The sequence below is a fragment of the Filobasidium floriforme genome, assembly GCF_021052385.1.
Source record: "Filobasidium floriforme strain CBS 6241 chromosome Unknown HD553scaffold_1, whole genome shotgun sequence".
NCBI classification, from domain to species: domain Eukaryota; kingdom Fungi; phylum Basidiomycota; class Tremellomycetes; order Filobasidiales; family Filobasidiaceae; genus Filobasidium; species Filobasidium floriforme.
This window is the reverse complement of record NW_025763622.1, coordinates 427616-445942: the sequence shown is the minus strand read 5'-3', so window position 1 is coordinate 445942 and position 18327 is coordinate 427616. Positions and strand designations below refer to the sequence as shown.

The window sequence follows — 18327 nt, the reverse complement described above, 5'->3', positions numbered from 1 at the left end:
CCGCGCGGCGACCCCCTGATTCAGTCTGAAACGTCTGAAGGCCCACTGAAACACACCCCTCTTGAGCTCTTCCTTTGATATCGAGGTGAATGTTACAGGTAGGGCTAAATCAACCACACACCTCATACCTACAACGCTACGACTCGTTCGAGCGTATTCCTCAACCTTTCCTCGGCGAGAATGCGCACATCGATAAGAGCACTTTCGATTCCGTATCACTTCATTCCCTTTCCATTCACATGTCTCCCATTCCTACACCATTCAATCCCGGCGACTTGGGGGGCAAGATCGTGGGTGCCGCTAACACTGCCGCGTCCGCCGTGACTTCCGTGGCACCCGTCGTGACCTCGGTCGCTCCTCAAGCGACCAAGATCGCCGGCGATGCAGCTCCTGTACTCGCCGATGTCGCCAAAAATGCTGCAGGAGGTTTCGATCTGGAAAAGGTGGGAAACGAGCATTCCGATGGAGATTTTTGTGTATATCGCTAATCTTCGAACTACGATAGATGGCCAAAGAAATGGCGATGCTGAAGTTCGTGAGTCTGCCTAGCGCTGATGCATCGGATCCCGATAGCAGCCACTGACTCTGTGCAATGGTTGTAAGAAAGAATACCTTGAACGTAGGTCGAATCCCAGTCGTGATCATGTGGAATTTTCGTCTCACTCGCTTGCACATGGTATGCTTAGTCGCCAAGAATTATGTCAGAGAGGTTTGGAAGTCCAACAGGGGGCTCTTACAATTCAGTGAATCTCTATCAAACAGGCCGTTGCACGGACCATACTGATTTCGAGTACACCAGTTATGCTGGTGCTCATTGTGTTGCTTTGGAGACAGCTATCTCGCTGGGTCGCTCAGCTATGTGGTCAATGGGTATTCTACCGTAATCGGAAACAAGGCAAAAAATGGTTGCGACAACTAGTCCCGCCTCTCCCTAAGGACGAATGGGATGAAATGAAACGCAAGGAGAGAGAGCTAGCAAGCAGAGATATATCGGCACAGAGGATGGCGAGAGTCAACAAGCTCTTTCAAGAGACTCCAATTCCCGACTTCGATCTCTGCCGATCTAGTAGGCTTCGCACGGACCTCGAAAAAGTTTGCCGTTTCAAAGGCTCCATCTTGAAGTGGGCACTCAAATGGATCTTATACTATATCGGCCTGTGGTGGATCGCGGATTTCCGAGCGGATAAAGACCGATACAAGAGTATATTCGACAAGGCGGTCAAAGAGCGGGAACAACAGAATGAGAAGACCGGGTAGATGGATGAATGACCCATGTCTGCACCTGTGGCGCTAGGCCGTGAGGTCGTATGGCTTATCGAATTAGAATACGGACCCTATGGGCCACTTTTTCATGATCGGCTCATCCAATTCATCTCCTCGCCCATCCCTCGCTTGTAACCTAAGTACGCCTGCCCAAGCGATCATGGCTGCATTATCGGTGCAAAGTGCGACCTAGAACGACGTTTTCAGCAGCATGATCATGCCATCAGGCCCGTTGCCAAACTTACGGGCGGAAAGTACAGTGGCAAGCCAGTGCCCGGGCTCCGCTCAGCCAATGTCTGTTGGAGTCTAGGAGAGAAGTATCAGTCTTAATGCTGTTGTGAGAGGAACGGCGCGCGAACTGCTCACCTCGTCCTGAGATAAGCGTTACAGGCCACCCCGCCACTGGCGACAACCGATCGAACAATGACCGGGTCTGACCGGCCATGTTCTCCCTTTCCCTCAAGTCGATCTAGAGCCATGTTGACCTTGTCGATCGCATGTTGTACTGCCGCCTCTTGGAACCTCCTCGCCATCGCTCGAGCGATTTCCTGTGGGATCGGCTTTTGCAGGTTCGGAAACAGCTTCGCAGTCTCTATGGATATGGAGAGGGGTTCGCAACGAAACGGAACACTCTGTCAGTGATTTGCTAGGCATCGTATTTCGTACGAGCGCGAATACCTTTAACAACCTTTGTCTTGAGTCCGGCGTAGGAAAACGCAAGCTCTTTTGGCACTGGTAGTCTGAGAGGAGGTATCTTGTCGTAGACGCGATTTGTCGGATCCGGCTGAGCGTACGCCTCTAGTGATGGCCCCGGGCCCTGGTCATCCAACCAAGGGATTTGCAGCAGCTTGGCAGTCTTGTCGAATGCATCCCCAATCGAGTCATCCATCGTGTTGGCGAGGATCTCGTACTTGTAGTCGTAAGGTTTGGTCTCTGTCGTTAAGACTAGCATGGTGTGACCGCCGGATACCAAGAGGTTTAGAAGGGGAAATTGCGGCGGTTCCGTTTCCGTGAGCAGCGGTGTCAAAGCATGTGCTTGCTTGAGCGAGACAGAATTGTTTAGTTCAGATAGACTAGAGCCCAGTCACTAGCGTATGTACCATGTGATGTACGCCAACCAGCGGTTTATTATTTGCGACTGCGATCGCTCTGGCCGCATGCACCCCGACGGACAGACAGCCAAACATGCCCGGACCTGAAGGTATATCGCTGTGTGAGTGGGATTCTTTCGATAGACGGGCGAAATCGCTAAAAGGCTCGCCTCGTGTGTACGCAATCGCATCGATGTCATCCATGCTCATCTTTGCCTCGTTCAATGCCCGACCTATGGCTACAGGCTGGGAAGACCTGTTGGCTGAGATCCTAGTCCGACGACGATAGCCAAGGACCTACTTACTACCCCAACGGCATGACTGTCCTGAGCTTTGATGGGATGGATACCACCAGAACTAGCATGAATGTGGTGTTGTTTCTCCACTATGTTTGCCAGTATTGTTCGATCCGACGAAACGATCGCAGCTGCAACGTGATGAAGCGAGGGTCGGTGTCTAGTGAAGGAAGGATGTCGAAGTAGATATCAGACGTCATCTTACCTGCCGAATCATCTGCCGATGATTCTATACCCAGCACACGAAACGGGCGGAGAAGTCTAGGAAGCGATCTCGAGGTCATGTGGCTATTCGTCTGCAATAATACATACACATCGTTCGAAGACAAACGCTTTCCCGAGTTGGATGTAAGACTTTCGCCGAAGCTCGACAGAGTTTGGCGGGCGGGCGAATCTCGGAACCGTCGAGAGCAGATGGCCCGGCAACAACACGCGACATGTATAAGCAGCTAAGCACCAGCAGAAATGGTAATAAGAAAATCGCTCCTAAGGCGTATACAAAGACGAATGGCTGAAATCGATCAAGCTCGCAAGAGACAGACGTTCACGAAGTTTAAAAGTAAAGAACAAATTCGAAAGGTGAGAGGGGAAGAATTAGTCGGGGAAAATATTCGTTGAGAAATAGAAAGAAAGAACAGAGGCCGTGCCATGCGGAGGGTCTCGCCCTCGGATCAATTGTTGGCATCTTCCGATCCAGAGCCGTCATCCTGGTCCATACCCTGTCCATCCTCTGATTGACTTTCGGCGCCCTTCTGGTCTGCCGCTTCGATTTCTGATTGCTTGAGTCTTCTGGCCTGGGAGAAGAAGATCTCGACCGTCTTATCGCAGACGTTCTCGATGGCATAAAAGTTTCCTGTGCCCAGAGCGGATGGAGTGTGAGTCTGTCGATTCTGGACTCATTCGAGATCAGAGAGCGAGACGAACCTCTGGGGATCATGAATTGACCGCCTTCCGCAATGATGAACTGGTGCCGATGGATGGATACTTTTACGCATCCCTTGAAAACGTGGAAAGCCTGGGGTAGCGGTCGTCAGCGCATGGCCCTGTCTTGCTGGTCGATATCCACCTACGTAAGCGTTGTCACGAGAGTTCTTAGAAGCCTTTTCGGCTTTGACAGGGATATGCAGCACTCCAGCCGCAAAGAACTCCTCTTCTCCAAAGATTTTTTGATAACCGAAGTTTGCGTTCTTGATGGCCTTGACGCGAACCATCGCTTTGGTGCAAGCGATACCTTTGAACGAGAATGATGTCAGATGGTTCCCACATCTGCCTGGTCAAGCGTAGCTTACGTCGAACATGCTCCTGTTCCGTGGAACCTCCAGGCGAGTACTGCGCAACGATCGCACTGGCCTCCGTCTCGTCTTCCCAACCCGCGTACTCATCTTCTTCTTCCTCACCAGCTGCGCGGCGCTTATTCGCTGTACGTGGAGGCACGCTGTTCGAGCCAGCCCTCTTGCGCTTGACGCCCGCCCTCTTGTTGACTAGAGACTGTACGGGTTGCTGCTTGATGAGCCAGCCCTGAACTTCCGGCACCACGTTGTTGGCATCACCAGTGTCTGTGATGACGCTTCGCTTCAGCACCGGCTTCTCTCCTAGCCAATGTCTCAGGGGCTTGTGTCTCTCAGCGGCCGACCTCAGCCTTCCTCTCGTGCGGGCAGCTATGTCAAGCGAGTCAGCGTTCGTTACAAAGCCATCGTCAAGACATTGACTAACCTTCATCCACCTGCTCCAGCTGTGCAGTTGCGATTTGGGCGTGGCTCTTGCTTCGCGGTCTTGGCTCTGCCGAAGTCTCCCGCGCAAGAGCTTTGGTTTGGTTGGCTTTGGTAACCTTCTTGGCCTTTGCAGCGGGCTTCGGACGAGCGGCTGGCTTTTTCGCTGCAGTTTTGGCTTTGATGGGGACTGCTTCTGCCTCAGGCACTCCATCAAACTCGTCGGCGCTGTTCCGCTCCGGAGACACCTGAGCCTTTCTCCCTTTGCCCTTGGCCGTAGCGGCGGTCTTTTCACGCGATTTTGCAGCTGCAGCCCGAGTTGATGATCGGCGCGATGATATCTGCTGTGGGTCTGCATCCAGGCCCGCTTGTTCATCGCCAAAGTCGTCCATCCCGAAACCCGGATCGACGCCATCAGCATTCTCGTCGTCGAGAACCTGATCGTCTGCCGCTGGAGCTTCATCATCCGCATCCAGCCCACCGGCCTCTGCGTCTTCTTCTTGAACGTCCTGCCGTTGCTCTCCGTCGCGCTCGGAGTCGCCCGTGCGTCTCGAAGGCCCCGCCTGGGGAGCGGCGGTATCGTCCCTGTCTGATGGCCGCGATCCGATTCCGTTGCTGCCATTCGGAGCTCGCCTACTGAGCGCACTGAGCTCTCCATTCGCCTTGGAAAGTCGCTTGCTTTTCGCTGTAAATATCCGTTTTGAAGCGTTCATTCGTTTGGCATTGCCAGTCTTGGCTGCACGGACGGATGGGCTCTCCGCCACGTCACCATCGTTGTCCTCATCGTCGTCGTCGAATGCGTTGCCCGAGTCATCGCCGTTGAGACCGTTGACTGGAAGCCTGATATCATCGAGGCCGCGTTCCGCCAATTGCGATAGTATCGGTCGCGATGAGCCACTGGCAGGCGAAGCCGAGGGTCGGGGTCGATGGGGACCGTTACGTCTTTTAGCTGCGGGTCCACAGGCATTAGTCAAATTCGTTGTCCCTCTAGGATACCCGCTTCCGTTGAGCTTACTTGGCGTATCCTCGATGGTACTGAGTTCCATGTCTTCGAGACTCTGGCTCATCTGTCCGTTATCCGTCTGCTTCCCTTTGCCCTTGCCAGAGAGCGTATCGTCCAGCAGGCTATCGACCACGTGACCTCTCATCTCCTCCTCTTCCTCTTCGTCATCATCCCGTACGTTCTCTTCTGCCAATCCAGTCAGGCTCTTTCTCCCATGACCGTTCACAGAGCCGACAACGCTTCGAGAGGTAATCTCGGTCCTAACCGTTCTTCGAGAGGCAACAGAGGAGCGACCGCTGATGAAGCCTGCTCTTGCGTTGACGGTTCTAACCGAGTCGATGTCCATCTCGGTCTCGGCACGAGGTGACGAGGATGCATTGAGAAACTCGTCAGGGTCCTCGAATCCGTTGGCCAACAGCTTGACATTCTCTGGCATCGCTTTGCCTGTCCGCCTGGCATTTGTGTCGGTACAGGTCGGGCCGTCAGCCTCGCACGCTGGTGGCACCTCCGGATAGCTCACTACATTTGGACAACTTACGTCCCTATGTTTTGCGGCTCTGCATTGAAGCCGACATACTGCTTTTCCCTTTCCCGCCTGGGTGTTTTCCGCGGACTAACGTTGGCCATGTTGTCGATTAGGATGAATTGATGGCGATGTCATACAAAAGGAGGGAGAAGACCTGGCTATTCACGGTCAATGGTGTAGTGTCAAGGATGTTGCTGGACAACGCTGTGTACAGGGTCGCAAGTATAGTTGTTCAGAGGGATGAAAGAGGAATAACGATCAACGACCGACGGGAGGGGGGGGAAGGTGAGTGCAGCTTGTTGTGTTTGTTGTTTACTAGCTGCTGCTGCTGCTCCTAGGGGGTCCTCCTCGCCTTTACGCGTTCGCGCGTCCTCGACTGGCAAAAGGGTAGCGTAGCAGCAGCAGCAGCAGCAGCAGCAGCAGCAGAAGCAGAAGGGGAGGAGGCCGGTCGACGATAAAGATGTCATCATATCGACCTCATGCCAGTCCATCCCGGCTAGGATGATAGCGAGATGTTCGGCTGACCGTGAAATATCGTGATCTGATCCATGGCGAAATACGACGTCGGGTCGAGCGAGACCTTCGGGATTCGATTGGCGTTGCCACGTCATAGCCCCCCTCATCATCAATTATCCCCAACCGGGTTTCCTTTTTTGATAAGCTGGCTGACGTAGCCGACATAGGGGTGATGAGTGACATACGCATCACACATCTCGAAATTCTCCCACGATTTCTTAGTCACAAGTCCGACAAGTTCGCAAGCCCTCACGGCTGTCCGACTGCTGGCGAGATCTGTTACGAGGACCAATTTAGCGACATGGCCAACTCGCGCTTCACATACGTGCGCGACTTTGAGCTCGCCGACAAGGTCTTGCCAAACACCTGGATGCTCGTCAGGATAGACGGGAAAGGATTTCACAAGCAAGTCTCGACTGGCCTGCAAGTCTGAACGGGGTCTCCAAGGTCTGACCTCGTCATCTATGCAATCTCAGATTCTCGACAACCCACAACTTTACGAAACCGAACGATAAGCGAGCCCTCGATCTGATGGATCGGGCTGCCAAGCAAGTCATGACCGAGGTGGCGGACGTCATCGTAGCGTTCGGTGAAAGCGACGAGTATAGGTAGGTGAGTAGCTCATGCGTGTCTCGTTGCGTCTCCAAACGTTCCACAACCAAAGCAAACTTTCGAATCCAGCTTTCTCGTACGGAAGCAGTCCAAGCTGTACAACCGCCGGCAGAGGTGAGCACGAACGCTCATCCCAGTGTCGCAGACAGTTACCTGATAATCTCGTGCATGTGGATCTTATAGCAAGATCTTGACCCTGATCGTCTCCCTCTTCACATCGGCCTATGTCTACCATTGGCGAGACTTTTTCCCCGACCTGCCTCTGGCTTATCCGCCAGTATTCGATGGCCGACTGGTCCCATACCCTGGCGTGACGGAAGTGAGAGACTACTTCAAGTGGCGTGGTGTTGACAGTGGGTCCCTGAGATGTGTTTAGAACTTCAACTGCGAGCTGAATGTAACTTGTTTCATCTCTAGCTCACATCAACAACCTCTACAACACGACGTTTTGGGCACTGGTTCAGCAAGGTGGACAAAGTACGGCTGAAGCTCACAAGACTCTCTCGGCAAGTCACCAAGGACATCGATGGCAGAGGCCTTTCTTAACAAGTATCAGGTTTCATCGTTGCAGGGTACCTTTTCGAAGGACAAGCACGAGATCCTCTTCAGCCGATTCGGCGTCAACTACAATGGTCTGCCCGCTCAATTCCGGAAGGGAAGTACCCTCATACGGACGACGAGTCCGGCTGTCGAGGTGAGTGGGCTGCCTGTATCCTGTACAGATATGACCTTCGAGACTGACGAGCGTGCGCCGCCTCCTCATCTCAGTGCAATTCGGTTGAATCGGCTGCTATCGGTTCCGATATCAAGGTCGAGGGCGACCCGAACGTTGCGAGCGGTATCGCAAATCTGGCCATTACGGATCAACAACGTGGAAAGAAGAAGGAAAAGGTGGTGCCGTTTGACGGGACCAAGGGAGAGATAGCTGTGATTTACGAGGACATTGTGCGGGACGAGTTCTGGGAAGAGCGACCGTGGTTGCTAGCGTGATGTGCCATGGCTGCTTGTGCGGGATAGCTATATCCTGAGCGTTGTTGTTTGCACCCCGATTCAAACCGAGCGAGGATGAATCATCATCGTCATGCGGATGCAAATTTGGTTCCTCTCTCTCTCTCTGTCTCTCTTGTTGACGAAGTAACAAATCGCGAGAAGCTCGTTTACAATTCCTATCGACTTGCTCGTTCAAGTACTACTACTACTACCACCGCCCACATAAACAGGACGGCATCACTACTGGCCACTGGGGAATACGACTGTATACGAACCCTTCTGTCGTCGTTGTACCAAGAACCTTGTCTCGGGATCGATCATACAGCTCGGCGGGTCACAGGCCTTCCGCGTCGTTCGACAGGGCATCGGTCGACAAGACAACCACAGCGAGTGTCAACTGTGATTCGTGGTCAAAGATGGCGGATGTGCTACTGCAGAAGGTCGGAAAGAGGAAGTGGAACTCGTTACCTGATTCAGTTTTCCAGTGAGCGAAACGATCGCCTTGCGATGAGATGAGGAGCTGACTCTCTTTCCCACCAAAGACTAGTCCTCGAACACTTGCTCGATGACTACCGCCATGCGGGACCGCCGAAACAGTACGGAGGCCCTTACTTTCTGAAACGTTCTCAAGATAATCCTGGAGATCCCGCCGTTGAAGTGCTTTACCATAGTGAGCGGCAGAGCCCTGGGACAAACAGTCTTTTTGTGACTAACCGTTATGTACAGTGATGTGCTTCGCCCGTAAACTAGAAGACTTGCGCCAGGTGAGCGCCAAGTGGGAAATCATCGGTGAGAGCCTTCATATCGAAATAAGGATCAAGATGACGCTGATCTGCGAAAATTGTTGCTATGGTTACGTCGACATAGTGGAGAATCACGTCTTCTGGAGCGAGCTTGCTATATGGATTAGCGGGGAACATTCCCCCGTCAACCCAAAGGACGCCAGCCTCCGGAACAGGGATCTGGCTTATTCTTACTGCTGGATTTGCGCCTTGTATCAGAGCGCACAGCCCTCTCGGGCTACCGCTGCAGCGACGGCCAAGAGGCGAAAGCCAGCATCGATGCAATGGTATCAACAATTCTGCACTCTCGGTTGGATACCAGTCTGCCTAAACCACAATGAAGATATCTGCCAGAGCTGCTGCAGATCGGCAGATGCGTATCAAGAGGATCTCGGCCTGGCAGATACAGACGATCAGGAGACTTTTGGCTGCAGAAAGATCGACACTTGCGAAGATTGTCGGACCATCGCGCTGTACGACACGCAGGGGAAGGACTGTGTCGAAGATTTCCAAGAATCTCGAGTAGCCGAGGAATACGTCGTCATGGCCCTGGGCACGGCGAGGGTAGCAGGAGAGGCGCTGAAGGAAGCGGAGTGGCTGAATAAACACTCGAGGTTTCAAGAGATCCTCAGCGAACTTGACGAATATCATGGATGGAAAGCGTGGAAGCGATCCTATCGCTATAAGGACAGGTTGCGAGGTTCGACAATCAACGAGGCGGAATGGGTCAATTCGCGTGGCTTCACCGAAAAGGTAGGTTCGAATCCGCGCGTTGAGTACGCAGTCGATCCTACTAAATGACCTGTGATGCAACGCTCCACAGCAAATAGATTTGGCGATCGAGGAGCTGGTCGTGGAAACAGCGGTAGAACTGGTAGCGAGCGGTGTCTGGGTAGCCCCAGAGGAAAGTGACACTCCTCATACAACCCCCGGATTTACGACTACGTTTCGTACATACGCACCGCTCTCGCCACTATTTACCCCCAACCAGCCGCAATCAAAGGCTTACCACCTCTCTGAAAGTCTTGCCTGGGCAAATGCGCCTTCAGCTCTACTTTGGCGCTTTAGAATGACGATCTACCAGAAGCTCCGGGAGAACCTGCCTTCGCTTCTGCGAAACGTCGAACGGATGCTGATCGATCGTTGTGGAGGGGATGTGGTGGTTGCGGGCAGACAGGCGGAACATATGCCGGATTGGGAATTAATCGCTTGGTTGAGTGATCCCCGGATCCATGTGAAAGGTTGGTGGAAAGGGTCGGCTGGTCAGGCGGCGGCTTTGAACCCAGAGGTAGCTGCTGGTCAAGTCCCAGATAGAAAAAGGCCTCGTTCTTCCGAGGACGACGAGCAAGGGCCCTTGCGCAAAGAACGCAAACTGGACCCCACCTCTTCTGGACCTGAGCCTGCCTACGAAAGCGGTCAAATACATGTCTCGCACGTCCCAAGTCAGCGACCGTACGAACTTCCCAAAGCGACGATCGACCAGGCCGACCTGGAAAGGTGGCGGCATATGCAGTACAGCTTCCCAAAAAAACTCAAATGGGTTCCTGCCGAAAAACAGCAAATATCCCGTTCGATCATGAACGTCATCAGGAGCGCCTGGCACTACGCCACTGAGGAGATTCGTCGGTGCCGCTGCAGCGTGTGCGTGCGACACATGCAGAGAGAGCTTCTAGAGGAGCAGAAACGCGCCGCAGAGAAAGCGGCGCTGCGAGAGATGGATAGAATCAAGGAGGAACAGTTGGCCCAGCTCAAAATGTTGGTCTCGGCACAGCTGGAAAAGCGACCAGGTCTCGCTACCCCTCTGACCACCGACGAGCCGGACGACCTGTTGGCCGATGAAAAATACCTCGACGAATTGACTTGTATGGACGACACTGATTACGACCAGGACTCGTACAGCGATGAACTGGACGAGGAAACCTGATACGACCCTTGCTGAATGAATGTTGAGGCTACTTATGTTACGAACAGATATATAGACGGGCTTGTTTTAATGCACAGCGCTAGCACGACGGCGAGAAATGACCAGAATTGTCGCTACACATTGTATCATCCATCCCTTATGCCGAATAAGATATCGAATCTGCGTACTGTTTACAAGCCATACAAAAATCGTGACAAAAGAAAGGAAAGCGTGATAGATCGTCGGATTCGGGATGTAGATGAGAATCACATCCGACAGGCTGCGCGCAATCAAGTGACGCCGCGTAAATCGCGCCGATCACATAAATCAAGAACCCTGGCATAAGACTCGCTTTAGCAGCATTTGCCGCCCTGTTTGGCACCGCCATCATCCTCAGACTTTGCGATATCGATGCCGCGGCCTTCCAACGGCTGAATCACATCGCTCGAGTTCTCGAGGTTCTTCTTTGCTACGATGTGGTAGATATCTGGGATCATAGGCAGCGTTTCGAGCTGATCAGCGCAGGATCAAAGGGACTCCGCAGGCCAAAGGGATACGCACCAGACAGGATATTCTGGAAAGCGGCCTCGACGTTGGAAGCGTCCAATGCCGACGTCTCGATGAACGACAAGTTGTTCTCGGCTGGAATCCGAGTTATAGCATATTGTCAGTAGCTGATTTGAGGCACGTTGACAGGAGCCGTGTCGCGAGTTCGAATCTTCTTCACTTACTAGCAAAGGCTTTCGCCTCATCTGTAGGGACAGCTCGCAAATGCTTGAGATCGCTCTTGTTCCCGACAAGCATGATGACAATGTTGGAGTCTGCGTGATCACGGAGCTCCTTCAACCATCGGTGCACGTTCTGGTATGTGGGGTGTTTGGCAATATCGTATACGAGGAGAGCCCCGACAGCACCTCGGTAGTAGCTGATGAACAAGCACAAATCAGCATCAGGAAAAGACGGGTGACGATGCAGCCACCTTCTCCATCTTACGCAGAAGTGATAGCACGGTATCGCTCCTGACCCGCTATCGAACGCAGGCATATGATCGAGTCGTCAGTCGCCCTTGTTCGGCTTGTGACCTCGATTCGGACTTGCCCGTATCCCAGATCTGGGCTTTGACTGTCTTGGAATCTACTTGAACAGATCTAGTAGCAAACTCGACTCCGATGGTAGACTTGGAGTCCAGGTTGAATTCATTCCTGGTGAACCGCGAGAGCACTATGCCGACATGCGGAATCCAAGAAGAGCATGAGCTTGGACTGCACTGCATCCTTTGCTTGTTGCCATGGCAGCTTGGGAGAATCAACAGCGATACGCACAGTTTCTAGGGTGATTGACGAACGCATCCATACTGGTGATCAGATCGGGATACCCAAGCGGGAAGGCAAGCCTTGACACTGCTCTTCACTTACGATTTCCCGACGCCAGAGTCTCCGATGAGCACAACCTTTTTTTTTTGCGAACCGGAACGAGACGTGCAGATGTCAAACCCGGACCCTTCAAGTGGCACGGCTGCATCTCCGGCCCAGCGTACCTTGAACAAGAAGTCGTAGTTTGATCCTTCCGTCATTGTTGTGACCTGATTGTGTTCTGTCGTGGCGGGATAAGAAGAACGGAGGATCGAGTAGAGTAAGAAGGTAGTCGAATCTGGCCCCCCCCCTGCAGGCGACGCTTACATTTGCACGATATTTAGAGCGCTTGATCCTGGTCACACTATGGACGATGAGACTACGAGCTATGATGGCCGTTCGAGGCTACAAGCTACAATCGTTCGTTTGACTGACCACCTTCCCCGTGATCTGGGTCTCCAGCGCGGTGTTGATGCGAGCTGGTTCACGTCGAGTCTCACGTCGATGGGAGAAGGGGGGGGGGTAATGGTCAGACAGCGTCTGATCACGTGACCACTTACCGGTGACGCGACCGCGTATGGGTGGATCTCGGAGACGCGTTCGAACGATCGCAATGAGGATGATGAAGCTGATGACGATGTTGGTGTTATGAGCTTCCCCACCTGAGAGTCGCTATTGGCAGCGTAGTAGTAGACATAGAGCAACAAATACTCTCGAGATCACGCAGGATTCTCGTGCCGCATCGTCCGTGGTCTTTCTTGCTGCGAAAGCCGGCCGTAACTATCGACCGGAGTGTGTCATCGTCATGGCTCGTCAGGCCAAGCTGGAATTTGAAGGAAAGATCTCGGCCAAGGGGGCATCAACTGACGGTATCCGTGCAAGACTCAAGGTTCGAACCGTCAATACTTCACTGTTACTGCGCGACTGTTCTGATGAGTCGCTCTCTCTCTCATCGCTGCGCGTTCTAGGAGCTGCATGAGAAGCTGAAAGCACTCAACCAAGATGAAACCGATATATCATCCCTCGAAGCTGTTCGGAAACAGTTGATTGAGAAGTCCATCCTTCTCAACAAGGAGTGAGTTCTTCATCGGCCATAACAATCTCGGGGCTTTATGGATCGATCCCTGATTGCTCGGCTTTGGCTTACTAGCAAGGGTATCAAGGCATACTGTGCATGCTGTCTCGCGGATATGCTTCGACTTTACGCTCCTGATCCTCCATACAAGGATGAAAGGTTGAAGGTAAGATCCGATGTCCTCTCTTGCAGAAACATTCAGAGGCTGATAATCAACTTGCAGGACATATTCGTCTTCATGCTTACCCAGGTATCACATCACCTCAAGGCACAGTCTTCTTTCCCGACGACTTCGCGATCCAGAGCGCCTACAACGACCCGTATGACCGATATACCATATTACTCCGAGTATTATTATCTGTTGGACAGCCTCGCGACCATCCGGAGCATATGTCTTGTCATAGATCTTAGTGGCGGGGAGGAATTGGCCAAGGACTGGTTCATCGGACTTTTCTCCATCGTCAGGTCGGTAGACTGAGTCTGGATGCCTCAAACTGATAGCCCAGGCTGAAACAAGCTAGCAGGTCCGACATGAACAAGCAAATGTTGCGGCTGCTTCAGGACATCTTGACGTCTTTGCTGGACGAATCGGGGACTCTGCCGGTTGGACTGCTGGAAAACGTTCTGTTGGCACAAATATCAGCTCACAAAGAGGTAGGCTCGCTTCATCGTGTTGAAACCAGAACCCCAATAACGGCGACCTATTCATCTGTAGAATCCCGCTCATCCTGCATTCATGCTGACGGTCGGAATTATGAGGAACTCTGCACCTAAACTCCAGCGGCAATTGCACGCGGTCAGTTAGCGATTCCCTGCCTGAGCGTTCGCCGCACATGCTGATCGCTCTGCTCACAGTACATCGCGGACATTCACGATACACGTGGCAAAGACCCTTCCGATGACGATATGGGCGAGCTGCGGGAAGCGCACAGCATGTTGTGCTTGCTTTTTGCCCATGCTCCGGAGGTATTGCTCAATGTGATACCGTATTTGGAAGAAGCGCTGCAGGGGGGATCTTTGCAACTGCGGGTCCTTACAACGGAGACCTTGGGAGCGATCTTCGGTTCACCTAGCGGGGCGACAATCGCACCTGTCGGGAACCTGACAATAGCTGAGTCCTATCATAGTACATGGCAAATGTGGATGGGCAGACGAGCGGACAAAGCGATACAAGTCCGAGTCGCCTGGGTCGGTGCAGCTCGCAATGTCTTAGTTCATCATCCAGAGTTGCGTTCATCCGTGGAGGGTACGGGCGAAGCGAACGAAAAAGTACCGCGGGATAGGTTCGCTGATCGCGATCTCATCTACTTACAGTCGGTCTTGTCGAAAAGTTCACAGACGTCGAGGACAGAGTCAGAGCGGCTGCCTGCCGGGCGTTGGGGTCACTGGACTATGAGGTAGCTGCTCACCACGTCAGTGTTGGTACCTTGAAGATGCTGGGAGATCGCTTGAAGGACAAGAAGGTTTGTTCGATTTGGGATTTCCAAGCTAGCTATCATATGGCTGACAAGGAACCAATGCATAGCCCGCAGTAAGCGAGCGAGCTTTCGAAGCTCTGGGAAGGTTATATGCTGCGGCATATAACGAAATGTTAGTCTAGCCCGGTGATGGCCAAGCCTCTAGACTAGCCTGGTCGTTTAATTACTAATGTTTGCACGACTCGTCTTTATATAGCGAAGCAGGAGATAGCGCCGCAATAGCTCAGTTCGGTTGGATACCCGAAAGTATATACAAATCCCTCGCTGACAACGCATCCATCACCCAGAGGTGAGTTTTCCAGCTGTTAAGCGACAGCCCATCGAGCACACATCGATATTCTTTCAACCACCATCAGGGAGCACGTTGAAACGGTCACGGCAGATTATATCTTGCCTCTGCCATCGTTGAAAGCGGATCCAGACGCCGAGACGCATTGGGTTGACAGATTACTAGTGGTCTGTTGTGGCTTATCAGCGTCGGCCTTTGAGAGCTTGATGTCCTTGACCAATCTATCCGACCCGTATGTATCGGACCGGACCGAGTTATCAGTTCTGGCTCTTGCTGCTGATTGAAGATATTTGTAGAGCTCTGCAGCCGTGGGAAGTCTACGTCAAGGCGTGTGAGGCCAACAATGTAAGCTTGCCAATTCTTCCCCTGGCAATTCGATGAAAGCTGAGACCAGTATAGGGCGGAGTCATCGATCGAGACGAGGAAGAAGTCAAAAAGCGTCTGGAACAGATCATCAAATATCTCGGTAAGACAGACTCGTCAGCCCAGTACCAACATCAATTATTCATTGGTCTTGTCCGTCTAGCGGGTCGGTTCGTAGAACCACATCGCACGGAGAAAGCTTTGCAATCCTTTGCCAGCCTAAACGATACACGGCTTTACAAGCATATCAACGCGATGGTGAATCTCTCCACGGATATCGAAGGGGTCATCAAAGCCAGGGCAAGTCCGGTGACCGAGGCAGGGATATTCGGGAATTCCTACTGAGAAGGATCGCCTGCGCCTGACAGTCGGATGCTCTAAAGCGGCTTGACAGTTCCCTTCCGGATGCTGTTCCTGTCTTCAAGATCCTTTTCAACAAGGCTAGCTTTTGGATCATCAATCGATCCTCGATCTCCTTGCTGATCAACAGGGCCACGAAACAAGACTCTGACGACAATTCGGTAGTAGCGCACAAGATACTGTTGCATATCAGTAAACAGCGTGCTCAGTTATTCTCGACCCACGTCGCGGAACTGCAAAGTCTGCTTACTGATAAACGGCCGAATGCACCGGTCGACTTGGCTCTCCAATGTCTTGCTCAGACAGCGATGGTCTCGCCTAAGGACACAAACCTGCCAAAGTATGTCTTCCGAGATGGGGGGACCTGCGTTGAGGGCGGTTGATCTAACACGCGATCCATTAGTCGGATAATAGAGCGTCTGAACAGCTTCTGTGCGCAAGGGACCGCTTTGCAAGGAAAGTATGCTGCTCGAATGCTAGCCCGGAGTTCGAATGCAAATGATGTGGAGCAAGCTGTGATGGCGTCGATCCAAGCTCTGGACGGTGAAGCCAGTCCGACGCCTCTATTGGCGCCTCTTTGTGCTTTGAGGGAATTCATCAAGAGGAACGTCGATGCAATCAAGCCAAAAGTTGACAGCATAGTGGACCGACTCAACGCACGCGTTTTGTCAGAGGTTGTAGAGCCGGCGGTAAGTCGAGTGAACGAAGCAAAGCTGCCCGATGTTTCAGCTCAAGTTTGTTCCGACGAAGTAGGCAACAGACGAGAGGTGGCGGAAATGGGAAGAGCTGGATGAACGGTCGCAAACGAAAGTTCTAGCCTTGAAAGTACAAATCGAGGTGTGCCTGATGGGCCTTCCCGGTGTGATCGAGGTACAGGCCCGTCATCGGGAAGGGGTCAAAGCTTTACACCGAGTTATTGCTAGCGCGGGGCAGATAGACGAGGAGCCGCAAGAAAGGTAAGAATTGGAATCTCATGCGATATTTCCTTGCATATCACGATAGCTAAAATGCTCACCCGAATTCACAGCGGGGCTTTGGCTGGTCACTTACGCTTAGTGGCTGCCACGGGCCTGACCAAAATGGCACACTATCGAGAATACGAAGAAATGATCAGTAGCGCCTGCTTCGAAGAGATCGCCTATCAAATTCAGGTGAATTCATGCTCAGCAGGTGTTTGCGCTATCTCAACAATGGAATTGATCGACGTTATTGTGTCTGGGTGACTTCGGTTTAGGATGAATACTATCCCGTTCGGTATGGTTACCTTCAAAAACTGCACAAGTACCTCTTGCGACGGAGACATGCACCGAGATGGTATATTCTGCCTTTTCTGGTCGCCCACGATGTGGAGCAAGATGTCAAAGATATGGTAAGCAAAGAAGCGTTTATTACATCAGATCTTTACTGGGACTAAGTTTGCTCGTCTCTCTCTCTCTCGCTCTCCTTGTGTATGTGCGTGTACGTGTGGGTCACAGGGTATCAAGATCACTCAGGATGTACAGCACCGCCTACCAGACAGTGGGTCTTTAGACCTCGTATCCTCCCCTTCACGAATCGATGACGATGCTGACCTCCATCTCATCTGGTTCCTTAGAACAACGCGTGACTATGATTGAGAAACCTTTCGTTCGGCTGTTATCCCTCCTTGCTCATCATCCGGATTTCGAGACAACCGGCGCGGACGACCTGATAGCTATGAGCCAGTAAGTACGCCCTCGGCCGTTGAACCAGGACCCGGCTCACCTGCCTTCGGTAAGGTACATCAACCTTTATTTGGATGAAGTAGCCAATCAGCGGAATGTCACTCTGCTTTACTATTTGGCCAACCGGATCAAGACCGTTCAAGATATCAAGGAGAGCGGTGATGTGCGACGTTTCCTCTGTGATTGAGATCTTCCGCCGAGACTCGTTACTTACCCCATTTGTGCTGTCGCCGTGATCATAGCGGCTCTATCTGCTCAGCGAACTGGCACAGCTCCTACTGCAACAAAGAGCGCAAGCCCAGCAATGGTCTATCGACCAATACAGCGGCAAGCACAACATGCCGTCAGACATATTCGCTAGATTACCGAACAGCGACGTCAGCAAAGAGGTCTGTATCCCTCTCTGATACGAGGCATTGGCTCAAGCCACTGACTTCATACTCTCGCTAGATCGCAAGAAAGCAATACTTGACCGCCGACATGGCGCGTGAGCTGCAAGCCTCAACGGCAAGGAAGCCGGCCAAACCGCTGCCTATCGAGGCAAGTTTTCCTTACGCTACTACGCCCCGTACATGTATCCAACCGTCTGTCTCCGATTTTCACTTTACCCAGAAACCCCCCAAAGTCGCCAAACCGCCCAAAGAACGAATTACGCCAGTCAAACCTACACCGTAAGTTCTCCGAGGGAGGTTTGTCCAGCTCGATCGGCAATGATCCTGATCGCCGGTCCGTGATGTCCCGGCCGACAGTAAAAGGAAGCGTCGAAGGACACCTGACAGCGGTGATGATACGGCAGGGGAGGAGACGCCTGATACCGACGACTATGAAGAACAGTCTGGTGACGAGATGGTCAGGATCAAGCCTAAGGCCAAGCGCGCTGGCCGTTCAAATCCCAGGGTGAGGGACTATCACGATTCTTGCCTCGGTAAAGTGCTATCCTGACATCTGTCGATCCCGAAAATAGGATACTGCGATGCGCAGCAAAAGGCGAAAAGCAGCGAGCCCCACATCGCCCA

General features: G+C 52.5%; 7 protein-coding genes across 7 annotated transcripts; 4 read left to right on the top strand and 3 right to left on the bottom strand.

The window, feature by feature from the left end:
- The first annotated feature begins 45 nt into the window (after positions 1-45).
- Positions 46-1561, top strand: HD553DRAFT_332940 (uncharacterized protein). The gene is made up of 5 exons (XM_046182082.1): positions 46-443; positions 506-535; positions 604-619; positions 687-743; positions 800-1561. Exons 1-5 carry the CDS (start codon positions 90-92, stop codon positions 1255-1257), a joined length of 915 nt encoding a protein of 304 aa, XP_046040017.1. The 5' UTR covers positions 46-89; the 3' UTR covers positions 1258-1561.
- Positions 1336-2904, bottom strand: HD553DRAFT_353680 (Gcp-like domain-containing protein; the record flags this gene model as incomplete). Its single annotated transcript, XM_046183781.1, has 8 exons — positions 1336-1452; positions 1509-1569; positions 1630-1855; positions 1942-2302; positions 2364-2472; positions 2536-2600; positions 2660-2781; positions 2856-2904. Coding segments are annotated over 8 exons (1110 nt in total), but the record flags the coding sequence as incomplete, so codon positions are not given.
- A 128-nt stretch (positions 2905-3032) lies between these two features.
- HD553DRAFT_302268 (Mif2/CENP-C like-domain-containing protein) lies at positions 3033-6314 on the bottom strand. Its single transcript, XM_046178724.1, has 7 exons — positions 5901-6314; positions 5375-5814; positions 4364-5308; positions 3940-4308; positions 3721-3881; positions 3575-3665; positions 3033-3503 (listed from the first exon to the last, which is right to left on the bottom strand). Exons 1-7 carry the CDS (start codon positions 5987-5989, stop codon positions 3322-3324), a joined length of 2277 nt encoding a protein of 758 aa, XP_046040015.1. The 5' UTR covers positions 5990-6314; the 3' UTR covers positions 3033-3321.
- A 391-nt stretch (positions 6315-6705) lies between these two features.
- Positions 6706-8006, top strand: HD553DRAFT_327417 (putative tRNA guanylyltransferase; the record flags this gene model as incomplete). The annotated part of the gene is made up of 7 exons (XM_046181818.1): positions 6706-6809; positions 6881-7012; positions 7086-7130; positions 7200-7369; positions 7434-7526; positions 7550-7710; positions 7827-8006. 7 exons carry the CDS (start codon positions 6706-6708, stop codon positions 8004-8006), a joined length of 885 nt encoding a protein of 294 aa, XP_046040014.1.
- A 208-nt stretch (positions 8007-8214) lies between these two features.
- On the top strand, positions 8215-10818 carry HD553DRAFT_302261 (uncharacterized protein). The gene is made up of 5 exons (XM_046178723.1): positions 8215-8490; positions 8549-8676; positions 8733-8795; positions 8874-9541; positions 9612-10818. The coding sequence occupies exons 1-5, from the start codon at positions 8423-8425 to the stop codon at positions 10710-10712; spliced, it is 2028 nt and encodes a 675-aa protein (XP_046040013.1). The 5' UTR covers positions 8215-8422; the 3' UTR covers positions 10713-10818.
- HD553DRAFT_302260 (ras family-domain-containing protein) lies at positions 10819-12365 on the bottom strand. The gene is made up of 8 exons (XM_046178722.1): positions 12229-12365; positions 12107-12141; positions 12014-12018; positions 11790-11912; positions 11685-11718; positions 11423-11616; positions 11253-11333; positions 10819-11178 (listed from the first exon to the last, which is right to left on the bottom strand). The coding sequence occupies exons 1-8, from the start codon at positions 12262-12264 to the stop codon at positions 11045-11047; spliced, it is 642 nt and encodes a 213-aa protein (XP_046040012.1). The 5' UTR covers positions 12265-12365; the 3' UTR covers positions 10819-11044.
- A 331-nt stretch (positions 12366-12696) lies between these two features.
- On the top strand, positions 12697-18297 carry HD553DRAFT_302256 (armadillo-type protein). The gene is made up of 26 exons (XM_046178721.1): positions 12697-12932; positions 13012-13118; positions 13194-13284; positions 13342-13583; positions 13643-13772; positions 13834-13914; positions 13974-14364; positions 14433-14581; positions 14644-14708; positions 14793-14885; positions 14953-15117; positions 15182-15230; positions 15285-15351; positions 15412-15548; positions 15617-15948; positions 16012-16297; positions 16362-16564; positions 16636-16759; positions 16843-16977; positions 17084-17126; positions 17203-17311; positions 17366-17474; positions 17554-17700; positions 17762-17851; positions 17924-17982; positions 18061-18297. The coding sequence occupies exons 1-26, from the start codon at positions 12849-12851 to the stop codon at positions 18251-18253; spliced, it is 3681 nt and encodes a 1226-aa protein (XP_046040011.1). The 5' UTR covers positions 12697-12848; the 3' UTR covers positions 18254-18297.
- The last annotated feature ends 30 nt before the right edge of the window (positions 18298-18327 follow it).